This window comes from Trichosurus vulpecula, chromosome 8, assembly GCF_011100635.1.
Source record: "Trichosurus vulpecula isolate mTriVul1 chromosome 8, mTriVul1.pri, whole genome shotgun sequence".
NCBI classification, from domain to species: Eukaryota; Metazoa; Chordata; class Mammalia; order Diprotodontia; family Phalangeridae; genus Trichosurus; species Trichosurus vulpecula.
The window spans coordinates 267,455,281-267,474,788 of record NC_050580.1 but is presented as its reverse complement, the minus strand read 5'-3'; the positions used below and the strand labels follow the sequence as shown (position 1 = coordinate 267,474,788).

Here is a 19,508-nt window from a genome sequence, read left to right as displayed (position 1 = left end):
TCTTCCACTCAGTTCCCCAGCTTCCCAACATCTTTCTTCTTTTATTCCTACTACTCACCCTAGTTACCAGTATCTCCCCAGTACTACTTTTTCCCCTGAACTGTCAGCCATAACCCACCCCAAAGACACTCTATCCTTCCATATTAACTCTGTCCACTGTGCCCTTTGAAATCCTATTCTTCTATTATCATCCACCAAGAGTGGAAAAAAACATAGATTTTAAGTCAGAGTACCTTGATTTGAACCCTATCTCTGCCATTTACAACCAGTATGAAGCAAATCACTTCAACTTTCTAGGCCTCTGTCTCCTGGTCTATAAAATTAATCAGGGGAGAGTCAGTCAGTCAATTAGCATTTAACAAGTGCCTAACATATACAAAGCACTGTGCAAAGCACTGGGGATACAGAGAAAGGCAATAGAATCTTTGTTCTCAAGGAGTTCACAGACTAATAAGGCAAACAGTTCTGTATAATAAACAGGATAAATTGGAAGTATTCTTAGAGGAAAGGCACTAAGATTAAGAAGGGATGGGCAAGACTTCTTATAGAAGGTAGAATGTTAGCTGAGACTTAGAGGAAGGCAGGGAAGTTAAGAAGCAGAGATAAAGAGGGAACACATTCAAGGCATGTGACAAAATCCTAGTTTTGTTTACTCCTATTTTCAAATGTATAACAGTTATTATCACGGAAAGTCAGTTACTAAATGAACATATTATTGCCAAAATTTCTTTAGAAATTAAAGACTGATCCTAGTATTCAAAATGCAAAAATGCTGTGAAGATACCTACATGGAGACAATTTTCTAATTCAAGACCCTAAAACTTGTACTTTTTCCATTAAGCCAAGTAAAGAGAGAAGTTTAAAAAAAAATAGGAGTCTTAAGAATTTCTACAGAAAGAGAAAGCAACACTGAAGAATAGTTGAACTATAGAATCTCAAAGTATAATTAATGTCAGACTCCTTAACTATAAGATATCTTTTAGCTATAACAAAGTAAAATTTAAAAATCAAAAACTTTTAAAATCACCTTGTAGTTAACTATACAAAACTTATACTTCTTCACTACACCTTTCAGGTAGCAAATGTTTGGCAAATAGCACTCTGTCATCTTAAGGGCTTATGTAACAGAAATGGAAATTATGACTGTGTATGAAAATGGTAAAAAAAAAAAAAAAACTAATTTATTTCATTCAACAATGGTCACATTGCAAGCCAATGAAAATATAAAAAAATGATTATGGTTTTATAATGAAAAATTCACGCATGTATGGATATATGTGTATGTATGTACGTGACAGATTCAAATTATTACATTAATTGTGGATCATTTTTGCCAACATCACATTTCTGACATTTTTTCCCTAAAGTTTTAGGATCACTCAAGAATTAAAAAAAAAACTTAACATATCATTTTATCTGGTAAATTACAATTCATACTTAAACGATAAATACAGCAGTTTTACCTGAGAAGTTAGGCAGAAAAGACATCACATATAATACCTGTGATTGTCTTAGATTTATGCAGCTACTAAATTGCTATTTAAAATTCAACTCCATTTAACTGAACATGAAAAATGTCCTGCAGAAATATGGCTTTTCACTTCATCGTTGGGTGTCAATCATTTACACAACAGTCAGTTACACAGCTTCTACATAATAAGTATTCTAAAAATACATTTGTCTGTTTGCACCACACTTTCAAATTACCAAACCAAGATCTAAGAATTAATTTTTTCTTTTGCAACTAATGCTGTTAATAACTAGTTTTATATGTGGGAAGCAACAGATGTTTTGCCTTTTGAAATACATAACTAAACATAGCACTACCAGTACTACTGATCATACTACTACTCTGCTGCATTGCAGGTTTTAGTCTATTTCAATCTCAGAAACACCAATAAAGCTAAAAATTTAATCCTAGACCACTGAGGAAATCAGAACACTTAATTCTGAGAAACAGAAAAAACTTCAGGAGAAAAAAGGCGATGCCGTTAAATTTTTTTTTAATTGGAAATTTAAAAGAAATTTTAAACCTTATGTCAGCACTTTACATATAATAATTGCTATCTTAGGATTATATGACTTTAGTATATGAGACCGAATAAAAATAAATACATGGATCGTTTTGCAAATAAGATCCTTGAATTTTAAAACTCCTGGCAGGTTTTAAGTCACCTCTCTGGTTACTGACATTCAAAACATCTCATTTGCTGAAGAGTTAACAGCTGAACTGAAAGTCCTAACTACAGAGAACTTGTTTCCTTAATGTGCATAATTAAATGTCTTAATTTGTTGTACTTACAAATTCTTATGATACAACACATTTCTCTCTAATGTTGAAATTTCCAATTTTCTTCCATTCATTTTTATATTCTAAAAGTACAGGCTCTTTTTAGACCATGATATTTGATTGTTTGTGACATATATATTTTTCCCCAAAGGCCAGGAAGGAAGGAAAAAAAAAGGGGAGGGAGAGCAAGATGACTTACAGAGGATGTAGAAGAGAAAAATGTTTGCGCTCTAGACTTGTGATTTCATCAGTGTGAGGAACCCTACCTCTGACTGAGGAAAATCTCCCCACCAATATAGATCTGCAAATGTATTATGATTTACAGAATGGGACAGTAAAATGGTACTTGCCCAAGATTACACAGTATATGAGGTAGAATTTGAACTCAGATCTTCATGACTTGAGTCAGGCCATTTCTCTATTGTCTAAAAAAGTGATGTCAAACTCAAATAGAACTAGATCCTTGCAGGCTATATATCAAATTGGAAAAACACAAATCAACACTATCCATGTTGTACTATATTTTTATTTATTTTATTAAACATTTCCAAGTTTCATTTTAATCTGCTTCAGGCACACCCCAGAGTTTTGCAGCCTGCTTAAAACTTGCAAAGCCATACTTTCTCAACATAAGAATACAGTTGCTAAAATTACTGAAACAAAAACGCAGTAACTCAAAGTCTGAACATGCCTCCAAACACAGATTCTCCCAATCGTACTTATTCATCAGTAAAGTATTTAACTTTATTCCCACTTTCATGTTGTCTGTTCCCAAAACAGACTTAGGGGACAACTATCGCTTGTCTTTCTTACAAAAGATTTTAGAAAAAAAAAAAAGAAAGAAAAGTCAAATCTTGGTCCTTTTACCAAAGGACTACAAAATGCTTGTAAACTATAATTACTGTTTGTTGAATGAGTTAGCAGAATTTAGGTGAGACAAGTAACTGTCTTCCAGTTTAATTCCTCTACTCATCTCCTATGGAGAAGCCAAAACAATTAGCACTGACTTGCAATTCCATTCCTACACCTTTCAATTTTTTAGTCATTTTCCTTCTCTGAACACAAGGTATTAATTACAATCACCAACTCCCTCTAGAAATAAAAAAATTCCTTTACTGAAACCTAATCCTACAGCCATACTTAAGTTCTTTTCTTGCTAGTAAGACACAAGACTATTAGTGAATACACATTCTTATTTAAGAAAAATGGGAAAAAATTTAGTACTTCTAGAACTGATGTGTACTCCTTTAATTTCAGCTATATTGAGTTCTAGAAGTACTAAATTTTACTTTCACTTCCACTCTCAAGCTAGCACAGCAAAATTTTCTTCTTTCTCATTACTAGAGATGTTCTGATTAATCAACTATTCTGAAAGAAAATATATTTATATATCATATAGAAATTAGCAATTTTCAAAGAGAATGCTAACACTCAGCACTAAGGGCCATTTAATCAGTGAATGAGTTACTGAGATGTTTCAGAAAGCACTTCAGTTTCCTGCTAGTTAAGTTTACTATATATGTCTATCCATGAATACAATCGGATAATTAAGTATCTTTCCAACATTTTGCTTTTACAAACAAGTCTCCATCACATGTAAGCATGATTCAATCATTTTGGACTTACAGAAATAATTCAGAAGAAAGAAAATTTCTTACAAATGAAGCCTAAAAATTAAGAAATTCTGAGGCTAGAGCAAATTACCCTATTGTGCTAGGTTACTATATATATGACAACTATAGGTAAAATATGTTATAGCTCAGTTTTTTTTAAATAATTTTTTTTTTCTTTTTTGGAGGGGGGAAGGCAGGGCAATTGGGGTTAAGTGACTTGCCCAAGGTCACACAGCTAGTGTGTCAAGTGTCTGAAGCCACATTTGAACTCAGGTCCTCCTGACTTCAGGGCCACCTAGCTGCCCCTATAGCTCAGTTTTATTAAAATGAGCAAATATATGGACAAAAATGAAACAAAGATAACAAAATTTCAATAGTTACAGAATTAGATTCAGGAGATTTTGTCAGTTTCTTCATCCGAAAAGTAGATTAATAATAGTGTATGTGGCCGGCTCCGTGATACTGTTTTGAGGATAAGGAAATTTACATAAATTACTATTTTAATTACAGAATGTTATTCTTACCTCAGGAGAGTGGGTGTTAAACTAGATGGGAAATTTTTGGAATGAGAAAAAAATCTATCAAAAGCAGCAAGCTTCCAGAGGCAATAAAAGTACAAGCAGGCAATCTACTATGATAGGATCACAGCAGACTTAGAGCCAAAATAGAGGCCATCTAGTACAACCAGCAAAGCTACACTTTTACAAATCAGGAAAACTGAAGCCAGGAGACATTAAGTGACGTGCCCAAAGCTATAAAGTACAAGAGGCAATATTTTAATGGAATTCTTCCTGACACCAAGTAGAGCACTCTAGCCACTAAAACCTCAATACTCTAGGTTGACCCTCCTATTACCTTTAAAAGTAAAGTAAATGAAACAGGAATCTATTTCTAATCACATAAAAGGGGAAATAAGACAATGCTATCATAAAAATTTACTTTGTGCTCAATTTTGTTGTAAAGCATAGGTTCTAAAAAAGTGGTAATTCTGCCATATAGACTTATTTTATAAACAGACATCACCAAGAGTGGCTAGATTGGGATATACATTTCACTAAATCTGTATGATGACAAATTTTGCTAAGATGAAATTATTTAAATATAAAAGTAGGGGGCTAAAATTCTCTTACAGACATTTTTTAAAAAATATTAATTGTAAAACTTTTTCTAATTTAAAAATCATTGTTGGAACTAAAATGGAACTTAAAAATCATCTAGTCAAAACTTTTCATGTATACAGATAGGGAAAGAGACCCATAACAGGGAAATGACTTGGCTAAGCATAATTAGTGGCAGAGTCAAGGCAAGAAACCCTGTCTTACAATTTTCAGCTGGGTGTTTTCCCCACTACGCATCACTATTTTAGGTTGGTTAGATAAAGGGATAACAAGAATTTCTAAACTAATTTCCCACCAACTTTTTTGGCTTTAAAATATGGATACAAAACTATGTTGAGACAAATTTATGCAGGCTAAAGCAAAAACAACAAAAAAAGTTAGCCCTCACCAAACTTTTTACTGTGGCTGTTTAATAATTCTTTTGATAAAACAAAATTTTTACTAGCTTCTTGTATATTAATAAGAGACGAGTTATTTTTCTATCTTCCTGTCATTCCCTCTGAAAAAACTAGGGATGTTACTCATGGTTTTAAAGAGAAGAATCCACATATCTGAAAAGTGTCCGATGGGGATGACAGAGACAACTTAAGGAGAGATATGGTAAAGGGCTAGAAGGCAACAGGTTCCAGACCAGTAGAGAGAGAAAAATTTGTTTTATGTCTGACAGCACTGCACTTGAGTATCATTTTAACCTTAACCTATTTTAGTTTTGCTGCAAAATAATCCAGGTCCTTTTCTTTAAAGACGTCACACTGTTAATGGGGGTTCATCAAGTGAGAGCAAGCCTCAGGGAAAATTATTAACAGTTGAGGTCAGACAGAAAAGTTACATGCTTTTTTCAGTTTAAAAAGAGAGTGAAAGAAAAGCTCAAAGAAACAAAAAAGGGTAAGACCTAGAAATAAACAAAGGAAAGCTATCCTGAGGCTGACTGTTTTGGAAAAGAGAGACATTAGAAGCTAGAACAACTTGAAAGCCAGTTGGGACACCTTGCTCTAATAAACACCAGGAAGTATTAAAAGTTGATCATGCAGTGAGAAAGGATGGAGAGGCAGTTACTACTGGTAATTCAGATATTAAAATAAGAAAGAGAAAAGCTTCCAGTGAAAGCTTTATTAAAAGACACAGACTTTCTTTCATGAGTATGCAAAAAATTAAAGATTCAATTTAATTAAAAATATTAAGTGCTAGGCACTATGCAAAGCATCTCAGTGCTTACCAACAAGGACAAAAACACAAAGTTTGCCTTTGAGGAGTTTACTTTCCACTAGCACACAATTAAGGAAAATACAACTTACCTTAGTGGAGGGAGAGCACAAACAACGGGGGGGGGGCGGGCGGGCGGCGGCAGGGTGGACCGGGAAAGAGAAAGCTTTCTGCAGCAGGGTGAAACCTGAGCTGAGCACAGACGGAAATACCTATACCAGGCAGTTAAGAAAGAAGGGTATTTGAGGAATGGGAGATGACCTGTGTAATGTACAGAAGTAAAACATATGTCAAGTGTAGGGTCTAGCTGCTAGTGGCTGGAATGTAGGCCAATACAGTCCAATGTGGTTAGAATACAGAGTGTGCAAAGAAGAATCACATGAAATAAGAACAGAAAGATATGAATCAGATTGTGTAGGGACTTAAATGTGAGGCTTAGGAATTTCAATTTTATTCCAGATGCAATGGGAAAAGCCTAAAGGGTTTTTGAACAGGAGAATGATATGGTAGGGGCAAGGAACCTGCAGCCTCAAGGCCACATGCGGCCCTCTAGGTCTTCAAATGCGGCTTCATTTCCCTTAATAAAAGGATTTGGTCAGTAAAACTTGGGACTCAGTCAAAAGGCCACACCCAAGGACCTAGAAGGCTACGTGTGGCCTTAAAGACACAGATTTCCCATCCTTGGGTTAGACCTATATGTAAGGAACATTATTTGAGAAGCTGTATGGAGAACACTGTGGTGTGCTAAGAAGAGGCTATCATACTACCAACGGGCACATGCTCAACTTTCACCAATGAAGTGTAAGTTACTCATAAGGACCTTTCATTCCCTTCCTCTTGGACTACAGTGCAACACTGCTCCCCTGGGCATCAAAATGAACACACTTTGCACCCTTGATTTCGTATTTATAAAGTAATACTTGCAAAAACACACGTTCCACAGCAAGGGTGAGATATGTCTGCCATTGGCCATTTGGCACAGCACTTTTCTGAGCCAATTAATTTGGAAATCTTAAATCACTATATACTGGGTTTGGGTACTGGCAGAACTTTCAGGTAGAGTTGTCCAGAAAGTGATGTCTAATACAGGTCTGGAGTTTAGTCACGAGAACTGGAGAGATACATTTTTAGTCATCTGCATAGAAGTGACACTTGTACTCAAGGAAGCAGTTGTGATCACCAAGGTTAAAGAGTGGAGGAAAAAAAAGAGAGAACCCAGAATATAGATGCTCAATCATTCAGTAAAATAATTTACCATGAAGAAAAAGAGAATGAAAAGGAAAAGTAAAACAGGTAGGAGAAATAACAATGGAAAACAACATCAGGGAAGCAAAGAAATGAAAAAATACATGGAAAGAGGGGGTGGTCAGGAGTATCAAAAGATTTATAGAGATCAAACAGGATTAAGTACAGAGAATGACCATCAGATTTAGCAATTAAGAGATTGCTGATAACCTTGGAGATGGCAGTAAAGCTGTGCAATTGGAAGTAAAGGCAGATTGCAAGGGGTTTAAAAATGAGTGATAAGAAAGGAGTGTAGACAATTTATAAGGTGTAAATATCTATTTGCAATACAGTTCAGGTAGGGTTCGACAGCTCGATAAGGTAACTAGTGCTTTTGAGGTTTTACATTTATTACTGATGTTCAGAAAGTTCAGAAGGACCAATTAGCTTGAAGCACCACTAAAAAGAAGAAAATGCGTATTGTTCATGCATACCAAGAGGCCTCAAAGTGTGATCCCTGGACCCCTGGGAGTCTGTGAACCTTTCAGGGGGTCCCATGAGATCAAAACCATTTTTATAATAATACTAAGATGCTGCAGTTTCTAATCCAGTAAATATCTTCGACTTAATCCACATAAACAAAAGTGCTTTGGGGAATCTTCAATAATTTTTAGGAGTGTAAAGGAGTCCTGAGACCAAAAAGTTTGAGAACCTCTGACCTATAATTTGAAATAATTGCTAGTACACACAAAATTATTAACATTATTACAATACATGCAACAAGAAATGGGTGTAAATCATTTCAATGACTCCCAAATGACACTTCTGCAAGTTATATAATCGTTTTATAAATCAAGCTACAAAATCTAATAAGGAACTGAATTTTATTTGTTCTTTGAGAGTCATCTTCTTTTGTAACCAAACTATTCAAGAAAGTATTCCAAGCTTAATGTTTGAAAAATATTAAAAGACTTTTATTCAGCCATATGAAAAATATGACAAAATGTTAATTAAATACCATTTCCCATTTGAGAAATATTTAGAGTAACCATTTCTATAACACTCAATTACAAAACTAGACAACTGAAATTTTAAAAATCCAAACCATTCAGTTATTAGTACTCTATTCCTTTAATGCAGAAAAAAAGAAACAGGATGAATAAAGTGAGGAGAAAGTCATATTAAAAGGACAAGTAGATGCTTATTCCTTAGAAAGACTTAGTGTACGAGGCAACTGCATTCATTAGGTTTTAACTAGAACTGTATGTGGGGTGGATGCAGCAGAGTTGATGCTAATTTCTAGTTGCTTCTCCACATACAATAGAAAGACCAGTTCATAGAGATCCCTCAAAAGTCCTATCATTAAAACTTTGTAGCATAAGTAATTAAAAAAAAAATCCCAACACATTTAAAATACTAAATTTAAACACCAAAAAAGGGGTGTGGATATCCATGTACAAAGTAGAGCAGAAAAAAAGGATCACATGTGAAACTATGAATCTCTATTATCTACCCTTTGCAAATACACATAATAAAAAACCAACATGTTATGATGAAAACTCCCTAATTGTCTTTTTTTCTTCCTAAACTTCTTAAGGTTCCATAAATTTAAAAAAAAAATTTCAATGACTATCTTTTCTTTCTTTCCTCAATAAACAATTTCTTCCCATATCTGTTCAGGGGCCAGGCCTGGGGTGGGGGTGGGACTGATTATTAGCATTCTAATTTATTAGAACCAATTTTGCTAAATTTTGAAACCAGTTAATTTTCGAAACCTAATTAGTATAAGATACACAAAACCCAATAAAATAAAATAAAACATTAACACTCATAGCTATTATTACAAGTTTTATATAAACTTTTGGGGAAGAAACATGGCATTGTGTAGATAGAGAGCCAGCCTCACATCACAAAGACTTGATTTTAAGTACTGCCTCTGACACATACTAGATATGACTAACTTAACCTCCCCCATGGAATCCTCTAGGGCTGTAAGTTGCAGAGTAGTTCCATCTAAATTAGTAGAGGAAGTTTCTCAGAGACAGTACCCTACATCAACAAAATTACAGGTCTTGACACCACAGTAATAATGCCTTCCCCCTCCTCATCAAAATATTAACTCTGGGAAGGTACAAACTATTAGGAAGATAACAGTTAAGAGCTTTATATACTCCCCTAGCAATACAACTAAAATCATAGCAATCCAGGACATGTAAATATATAAAATGCTATGAACAGGTTAGGAGCTTCTCATATGTCTCTTAAAAAGAAGTATAAAAAGAAAATGAGTTTAGGAAAATGAACTGATATGAAGAAGTAAAAGTTATCAGAAAGTGACATAAAAATCCATTACTTGCTTCTGTGAACACTTCTAGTGTTCCATTCAAAAGACAAAATAGCTCTGGATTAAGCAAACAGCAGCATAATCTAAGACTCTGGAAACTATTTTTAATTCCAGGATAAAATACATCAAATATCTTCAGGATTTCATTCAGTAGTTTGCTACTATGCTACAAACATAAGCCCAAAAATTGCAATCTGAACACAAATATCTTTCAAATATCATCTACAGTTAATTGTTCTAAATATTTTAGGGAATAAATTCTAACAGTGAAAAGTATATACCACTTTCAAAGTGTAAGCTTTTACACACAAAGAAAGTTGGAGTATGAAGGCACTCATTTAATTTTAATTAAGCAAAGAAACAGTAGTCAAAAAAAAATGAAATTATTCTCATAGTGACATTTCTAACCTACCTGTATCTTCAATAAAGTTCACACATTTTTCAACGAACAGTGGTATAGGCTTCTCAGGTGAAACCAGATCCTGTAGGGGCATCCCAAAGTAATTACTTTCCCAATTCCTACGGGTTGGTGGATTGAAAGTCTTAGTTTTCTTTTTCTGCTACAATAAAACATATTAAAGTTACAATACTATTAACATCAGGCCATTCAAAAATAATGCTATTAGTATTAAGCAATAAATTTTTTTTCCGTCAAATGAGAAAGAGAACAATCTAGCTATGTGACTACATGACAGGAGTAAATGGAAATTATTTTTGTATGCTCATGGCACCTTATACTTTGTAAGGTGCTTTGAAACTAAAGTTATACTTCATACCCATCAAGAACTGGTGGCATACATTCCCATTTTTTTTATATGAAAATAGAGTCAAAGGAGCTTAAAATACATTGCATACAACAGCAATCCCTATTAGGTCATGACTAAGTATACAAGGTATTTTAAACTTAGTCTAAATATTCATCAAAAATGAAAACTCCACCACATTAAGTCAGGTCACCTAACAGCCAAGCTTTAACATGTATCTACATTGATACTTTTAAGATATTCATGATTCAAGATTGATGATTAGGTCTAAAACTATGTAATATAGTATGGCTGAAAATAACTTGTTATGAGAACCTGGAACATTTCTACTAAAATCAACATCTTCTCAAGGTAAAGGGGAAGTAATAACAAACGACCATTTCTATCGATAAATATTAAGAGGTTACATATTTTCTCCCATCACAGAGTTCTATGGGAATACAGCTTAAATCTCTCTATTAGTCAAATACTACATACAGAGTTGTGAACAATCTAAATCCAAAACTGCTACAGAAGCAGAGATGGCACATGAAGTTCTAGTACACTATTCCCCACATTAGATAATAAAAATGCAATGGTAGATGTGGATGTGGTGTTGGTAGTCATAATAAAATGCAATTTTGTTCTATATACTTCATGGTATCAGATATTTTAAAATTGAACAAAGCAAAGGCACAATCATCACATTATGGACATAAAGTGTTTAGAGTAATTATAGTATGATACAAAACTGCTTTATGCAGTGGAGAGAGTGCCAGGCCTGGAGTCAGGAAGAATAGAGATCAAATCCAGCTCCAGGCACTAGTTGCGTGACTGGGCAAGTCACATAATCCATGTGCCTCAGTTTCCTCATCGGTAAAATGAGCTGGAGAAGGAAATGGCAAACCACTTCAGAAGCTTTGCCAAGAAAACCCCAAATGGGGTCATGAAGAGTCAGACCCAACTGAAACAACTAAACAACACAAAAGTGCTTACAAAATTTTGTCTGATGTCAGCAACTAAGCTCCCAGTAAATCCTTTTTAAGCACCGGAGAAAAACATATGCTTATGCCATAATCCTTCCTCAAAGGTAATCATATATAAGAGCACCCAAATTTAGTGACTATACAGTAATTTTTTTGCTGTTGTTCAGTTGTTTCAACTGTGTGTGACTCTTCAGGAACCCATTCAGGGTTTTCTTGGCAAAGCTACTGGGGTGGTTTGCTATTTCCTTCTCCAGCTCACTTTACAGATGAGGAAACTGAGGCAAACAGGGTTAAGGGACTTGCCCAAGGTCACAAAGATAGTGTCTGAGGCCTGATTTGTACTCAGGAAGATGAGTTTTCCTGACTCCAGTACAGTGGATGCCTATCTAGCTGCCCTGTGTACAACAGACTTCATTAATATTTACATTTAAGGTATCAAAAAAAATTTTAACTTACATATCAAAAAAGAGAGATACAGGATATGACAATTCTACATGAAACCAATCTCCATTTAACAACACTGCAAAATCTTTAAAAAACTATCATTAAAAAAAATTCCACCCATTTTCAAAACTATCTTGCTTCCTTCTGAACTTCTATTGTCTCCTGTGCATTTTATAAAATGTTTCAATAACCCTCTTTTGGGGAGGGCATCATTACTACCAACTCTCTCTTTTCCCTCCCATTCCTCCAAGAGTCTTAGTTAACTGAAATGGGGGGGGGGGGGGAATTTCTTTTAACAAAGAAGCTGTCAAGTAAAATGAATTCACACGGTGGCTAGGTCCAAAAATATACAACTCTCCAAGTGTGTTCATCAATTCTGTCAGCAGGTGATTAATATATTTCATTAGCATCTGGTGGTGAAATAGATAGTGCTGGGCCTGGAGTCATGAAGATTTGAGTTTGAATATGTCCTAAGACACTAGCTGTATGGCCCTGGGCAAGTCACTTAACCCATGTGCCTCAGTTCCTCAACTGTAAAACAGGGATAAAAATAGACCGTCCCTCCCAGGGTTGTTGCAAGGATCAAATGTGATAATATTTCTAAAAAATGCTTAACACGGTGTCTGGCACATAGTAAGTGCTATATAAATAAATGCTTATTCCCTTCCCTTCTACCACAGGTCCTCTGGATTCATGGTTGGTCATCGCATGTTTTTTCATTTACCAAATCCCATGCCTACGATGTAGTTCCTCCTCACTTCCACTTGAAAGAATCCCTCACATCTTTACGAGATGAAGTCAAGAACCACATTCTACAGGAAGCCTTTTCCTAATCACAACTGTGAATGACCTGCCTCCCTAACAATTTAGCTACTTTGTAATTATTCTGCATATACTTACAGGTACATGCTTTCTCATTCAATAGAATAAAAGTTCTTTGTGTGCAGAGACAGCTTTATTTTTGTCTCTATTCCCATGCAGTACACGACATATGGGAGACAATAATAAAAGTTTGATTGAGAGCTACTTTTTCTCCACAATGTCATCGGCCTACAAGTTTCATTTATTTTAATTATTTTTACCAATATGAGAAGAAAAGAGGAGAAAGAGGGGGCTAGGTGGAGAGGGCCAGGGCAGATCCCCGGGATATTATTCACAGGTGATGGGAAATCGATGTATCTACAAAGGACATTTTAGAAGGACTGGTTTGACAAGGAAGAGGACCTTGAAAGAATAGTATCATGAAAACCCTAGGAGGTATGGTGCAGGAAGGGATGGTCAATAGTATCAATAGAAGAGTGGTCAATGGTAAAAACTCAGAAAAGGTCACTAGACTTAGGAATAAAAAAAGCCATTTCAGCCAAATGGTAGAAACAAGCCAGACTGCAAGAAGGGTGAAAATTACGTGACTAGAAAGCCTTTTCTGGGAAGAAACAGACACAGAATAATAGCTTGCAAGTCATGTGACCAAAAAAAAAAAGTTAAGCATGGTAGGAGGAAACTGAACATGTTTGAAAGCAAAAGGGAAGAAGAGTTAGAGGATAAGATGTTTAAAATTAGAGGGAATGTATGATCCAAAGGACAATCTTCTAGGAGAATGAAGTATCTAAGACAAAAGCTAATTACAAAGGTTGGCACTGACAAAAGCCATATCATCCTCCAAGACTGGAGTAAGAGAAGGAAGGATAGAGGATGATGCTGAGATGAAGTGAGGAAAGAGAGCTCATGATGGATAGCCTTAGTATTTTCCGGAAGAAAAGTATAAGATGAGGTCCTCTGCTGAAAGATGGGGATGTGGTAGTTAGTATATGGAAGATTTGAAACAGTTGCTTTAGGGAATGTATTAGAATAATGATTCTCAAACTTTTTGGTCTTAGATCTCCTTTACACTCTTAAAAATCTTTCAGATGCTTCAAAGAGCTTTTGTGTTTGTAGATTATGGCTATCAATATTCATCATATGAGAAAATAGTATGACCTCACACACTCTCCAGATAAACCCTGAACCACACTTTAAAAACCACTTTGCAAGAAGAAAATTGATTCGGGAAGTCTGTAAGGATCAGAATATAGCAGCACACATCCAGGTGAGATTAAATAACAGTGAGAGTTCCAGGGGTGGAGCCAAGATGGCGGCTGGAAAGCAGGGACTTTGCGTGAGCTCCCCACCATGTCCCTCCAAAAACCTATAAAAAATGACTCTGAACAAATTCTAGAACTGCAGAACCCACAAAACAGCAGATGGAAGCAGGGATCCAGCCCAGGACAGCCTGGATGGTCGCTGGATGAGGTCAATCATGCAGGCATGGAGGCAGCAGGACCAACCAGACCAGGAGCTGGGCAGGACAGGCCCTACCACCCTGAATCAGTGAGCTGTGGCAATTACCAGACTTCTCAACCCACAAACACCAAAGACAACAGAGGTTAGTGGGAAAAGCTGTGGGGGACAGAGTTCGCGGTTGGGCCACCGCCCCAGGGGACGCGGGGGAAGTGCAGCTACAGAACTACAGCTGCCACTACTTCCGGCCCCAGGCCCACATGGTGGGAGGAATTAAGTGGCAGATCAGAGCAGGAGTGCACAGCCTGCTGAAGATTTGCATCAGGTCCGGGTTGGTTGTTCTTGAGGAAGGAGGAGTGCTGGGGTGGCAGAGCTGGCTGTATAGAAATAGCTCTGAAATCAATGGCGCATCCCCTCAAGCTTAGAACAAAGTACTCTTTGCTCTACAAGCAGTCATACCCCTACGAAAAACTCAAGGGTCAAGTAACTTGGCTGGGAACATGGCCAGGCAGCGAAAACACATCCAGATTCAGTCTCAGACTTTGGAATCCTTCTTTGGTGACAAAGAAGACCAAAACATACGGCCTGAAGATGTCAACAAAGTGCAAGAGCCTACACCAAAAGCCTCCAAGAAAAACATGAACTGGTCCCAGGCCATGGAAGAGCTCGAAAAGGAGTTGGAAAAGCAAGTTAGAGAAGTAGAGGAAAAATTGGGAAGAGAAATGAGAAGGATGCAAGAAAACCATGAAAAACAAGTCAATGACTTGCTAAAGGAGACCCCCAAAAAAACTGAAAAATACACTGAAGAAAACAACACCTTAAAAAATAGACTAACTCAAATGGCAAAAGAGCTCCAAAAAACCAGTGAGGAGAAGAATGCCTTGAAAGGCAGAATTAGCCAAATGGAAAAGGAGGTCCAAAAGACCACTGAAGAAAACACTAGCTTAACAATTAGACTGGAGCAAGTGGAAGCTAGTGACTTTATGAGAAATCAAGATATTATAAAACAGAACCAAAGGAATGAAAAAATGGAAGACAGTGTCAAATATCTCATGGGAAAAACCACTGACCTAGAAAATAGATCCAGGAGAGATAATTTAAAAATTATTGGACTACCTGAAAGCCATGATCAAAAAAAGAGCCTAGATATCATCTTTCAAGAAATTATCAAGGAGAACTGCCCTGATATTCTAGAGCCACAGGGCAAAATAGAAATTGAAAGAATCCACAGATCCCCTCCTCAAATAGATCCCAAAAAGAAATCTCCTAGGAATATTGCTGCCAAATTCCAGAGCTCCCAGGTCAAGGAGAAAATACTGCAAGCAGTCAGAAAGAAACAATTTGAATATTGTGGAAAAACAATCAGGATAACACAGGATCTGGCAGCTTCCACATTAAGGGACCGAAGGGTTTGGAATACAATATTCCGGAGGTCAATGGAGCTAGGATTAAAACCAAGAATCACCTACCCAGCAAAACTGAGTATCATGCTCCAAGGCAAAATATGGACTTTCAATAAAATAGAGGACTTTCAAGCTTTCTCGGTGAAAAGATCAGAGCTGAATAGAAAAACTGACTTTCAAACACAAGAATCAAGAGAAGTATGAAAAGGTAAACAAGAAAGAGAAATCATAAGGGACTTACTAAAGTTGAACTGTTTTGTTTACATTCCTACATAGAAAGATGATGTGTATGATTCATGAGACCTCAATATCATAGTAGCTGAAAGGAATATGCATATATGTATATGTGTATACATATATATATATATGCACACACATATGTGTGTGTCTATGTATGTATATATGTAGGTATACGTATGTATATACATATATATACACACACAAAGGGCACAGGGTGAGTTGAATATGAAGGGATGATATCTAAAAAAATAAAATCAATTTAAGGGAAAAGAGAGGAATATATTGAGAGAGGGAGAAAGGGAGAGATAGAATGGGGTAAATTATCTCGCATAAAAGTGGCAAGAAAAAGTGGTTCTGTAGGAAGGGAAGAGGAGGCAGGTGAGGGGGAATGAGTTAATCTTGCTCTCATCGGATTTGACCTGAGGAGGGAGTACCACACACACTCAATCGGGTATCTTACTCCACAGGAAAGAAGGAGGAAGAAGATAAAAATGGGGGGATGATAGAAGGGAGGGCAGACGGGGGGGAGGAGGTAATAAAAAACAAACATTTTCGAAAAGGGACAGGGTCAAGGGAGAAAATTCAATAAAGGGGGATAGGTTAGGAAGGAGCAAACCATAGTTAATCTTTCACAACATGAGTATTGTGGAAGGGTTTTACATAATGATACACATGTGGCCTATGTTGAATTGCTTGCCTTCTTAGGGAGGGTGGGTGGGGAGGGAAGAAGGGAGAGAATTTGGAACTCAAAGTTTTAAAAACAGATGTTCAAAAACAACAACAACAAAACAAAGTTTTTTCATGCAACTAGGAAATAAGATACACAGGCAATGGGGCATAGAAATTTATCTTGCCCTACAAGAGAAGAATGGAAAGGGGGATGGGAGGGGAGTGGGGTGACAGATGGGAGGGCTGACTGAGGAATGGGGCAACCAGAATATATGCCATCTTGGAGTGGGGGGAGGGTAGAAACGGGGAAAAAATTTGTAATTCAAACTTTTGTGAAAATCAATGCTGAAAACTAAATATATTAAATAAATATGTATAATCAAGCAAAAAAAAAAAAAGAAAAAAAAATACCAGTGAGAGAACTCACCATAACTGTACAACTTCTTCCGAATGGCACTGAGCACACCATACGAAAGATGACAGGGGTAACCAAAGACTGGAATTTGAAATGGCAGAAACAAAACACTGTGGCAAGGGGATTCAAAGCTCATAGACAGTGTACAACTGAAGTGGTTAACTAAATGGGTGAAGTTTAGAAGGGAGGAAGTTAAGGCTGGAGGAATACTGTTCTGAGAAGGCAAGAAATGGTAAAGTAATGGAAGGTTGCAATGAGAAGAAGGGTAGGAGTGAGGCACAGAAAGTCCTCAAAGAACAGGAGTTATAGTCAGACAAAGAAATTATGGTTTGGGAGATAGAATATTATGGGTAAAGATGAAATCAAGGGTAGTATCATTCCTATGAATGACTAAGGAAGAGTGAAGGTACGTACCTCAAAGGAATTGAGCTGTCTTTCCATGAGGCAATTTCTTCCAAACATTTCTTGGGAAATTCATTTTTTTCTGACCCCCCCCCCAAAAAAATCAATCAGGAAATCAGGGGAAAGTATAGTGATTCTCCTATGAAAATATGAAATGAAAAAGGCTAACTAACAATCAACATTGGAGATGTTAATAAGTGGGATGGATGAAAATCTCTCATTTAAGGAAAAGGATACTTAATATTTTAGCTTCCACAACGCCTGAACTATATCTTTAAGAATTAGACCCCCCCTTTCCCCTGCTTAAACTTGCACATACACCACATATATCCACATCCTGCATACACATAGGGGGAGCATGCCTGTAACTGCTGCCTGTTAGTTTGAGGTTAAGGTGTTAGATTAAGAATCTTTCCTTGTTTCAAGAATGTGAGGCCAACCACCCGCCACGGATGGGGATAGAGGTCGAGGGGGTTTTGGGGGCTTCTTAGAATTGTTTTTGTAAGGGTTTTTTTTTGGGGGGGGGCCCTTTAAGGGGTATATAAACTGCATGTCTGCCTTCTGAAACTTGCCTCCCCACCCCAGACCATTCTGGAGTGGGCGATGTCCAATTCTCCCGCAAGACTTGCAACTAAGCCTCTGTCTTTACCTTGAGAAACCTTTGATTGTTATTTCATTTTGGGGGATTTTTGTCCCACACATTACTGATTCAAATCCAGTAATACCAATTAGAAAGCAAGTGCAAGAAACACTGACACCTAAGGTCAACATTTCTGGAAATTGGGACAGAAGCATGCAGGAGCAGCAGTCACAATCTAATGAATCAGTCTTGCTAATAAATGTTACCCATGTGTGTGTGTATACATATGTATCACATACATAATTTTGTGTGTGTGTGTGTGTGTGTACTTGGCCCTGTTTGCTGTTAACATTGTCATTCTTGCAAATAAAATATATACATAGTGTATTTTATGCACTATGAGTAATGCTCCAAAAAATAAAGTTTTTTAAGCAAAGTAAGTCTTTATGTTGGCAATTTCGAATACGGTTCTTTGTAGTGCTGCTAACCTTGCAGGAGATCTGAATGTTATATGGATTACAGCTATCCAACTATCATAGCTATGCAATACTATCCAATACAAGCCTAAAGTCTGTTGGCATTTTCCAGTGTCTGAATATTCACTATAGGCTACTATTCTCTGTAAACTTTACTAAACTTAGTATTTCTTATTTTATTAAATAAATTTTTAGATGTTCACAAATGAGTAAAGAGGATCAAGAAAGAAATATTTTTAAGAACGATGAAGGAAAATGTCAGTTTGTTGCAAGTTAACTTTTAAATCATGATATATATTGGTTTTTAACATAACAAATCACCCATTTATAAACACACACATACACTTTCTAAAAAAGAAAACCTCTAAAACTTTTAGTATAAATCTATCACAGGAAAATGCCTCACTGTTTATTAGGCCATTCATTAATATTTAAAAACATAAAATGTTATGAAAAAGAGAATAACTGATGATCTCAGGAATTACTAAGATTCCTAGGAATTATATTGTACTTAGATGCCAAAGAGTAAACGTATGCTGGGAATTTGGAAAGACTAGAATAGAGAAGCCTCATTAACTAGGAAGAGAATATGAGCAGATCTCATATTTAAGTTTAAATGCCCAAATAAGGGCAGGAATCAAAGTGAACAAGAATGTGACCTAGGTTTACAGGAGCTTCTACAGGAAGCCTTTTGCAACCCCTCAACTCTAGGGCCTTCCCTCTTTTAATTATTTTCTATTTATTCTGTACATAGCTTATTTGTACATATATGTTTGGTCATTGTCTTCGCCATTTGATTATGAGTTTTTTGGGGGCTAGGGATTTTCTTTTGCCTTTTTTTATATCTCCAACTTCTAGTACCTGACACACAGACACTTAATAAATGTTTACTGACTCATTAATTAGGCAGTTAACTCCCTAATGACCTGGGGGCATATAAATAACAGCCACAAAGGTCTGGATATGATTATTCATTTGGTCCCAGTGAACCACAAAAGAGAGGCTGTTGAATGAAATGATAGGGGAAGGGCCTGGAAGCAGCAACAAAGCATACCTACTTCTTGCTCCAAGTCCATCTACT

The 19,508-nt window shown here is 36.4% G+C and overlaps 1 protein-coding gene across 1 annotated transcript in view; it reads right to left on the bottom strand.

The window, feature by feature from the left end:
• The window catches only part of ARHGAP5 (Rho GTPase activating protein 5), a 106,109-nt gene that overhangs the window by 23,381 nt on the left and 63,220 nt on the right, over nt 1-19,508 (bottom strand). The window contains exon 3 of the mRNA XM_036769577.1: nt 10,205-10,352. Coding sequence (XP_036625472.1) covers nt 10,205-10,352 — 148 coding nt within the window. The remainder of the gene's footprint in view (nt 1-10,204; nt 10,353-19,508) is intronic.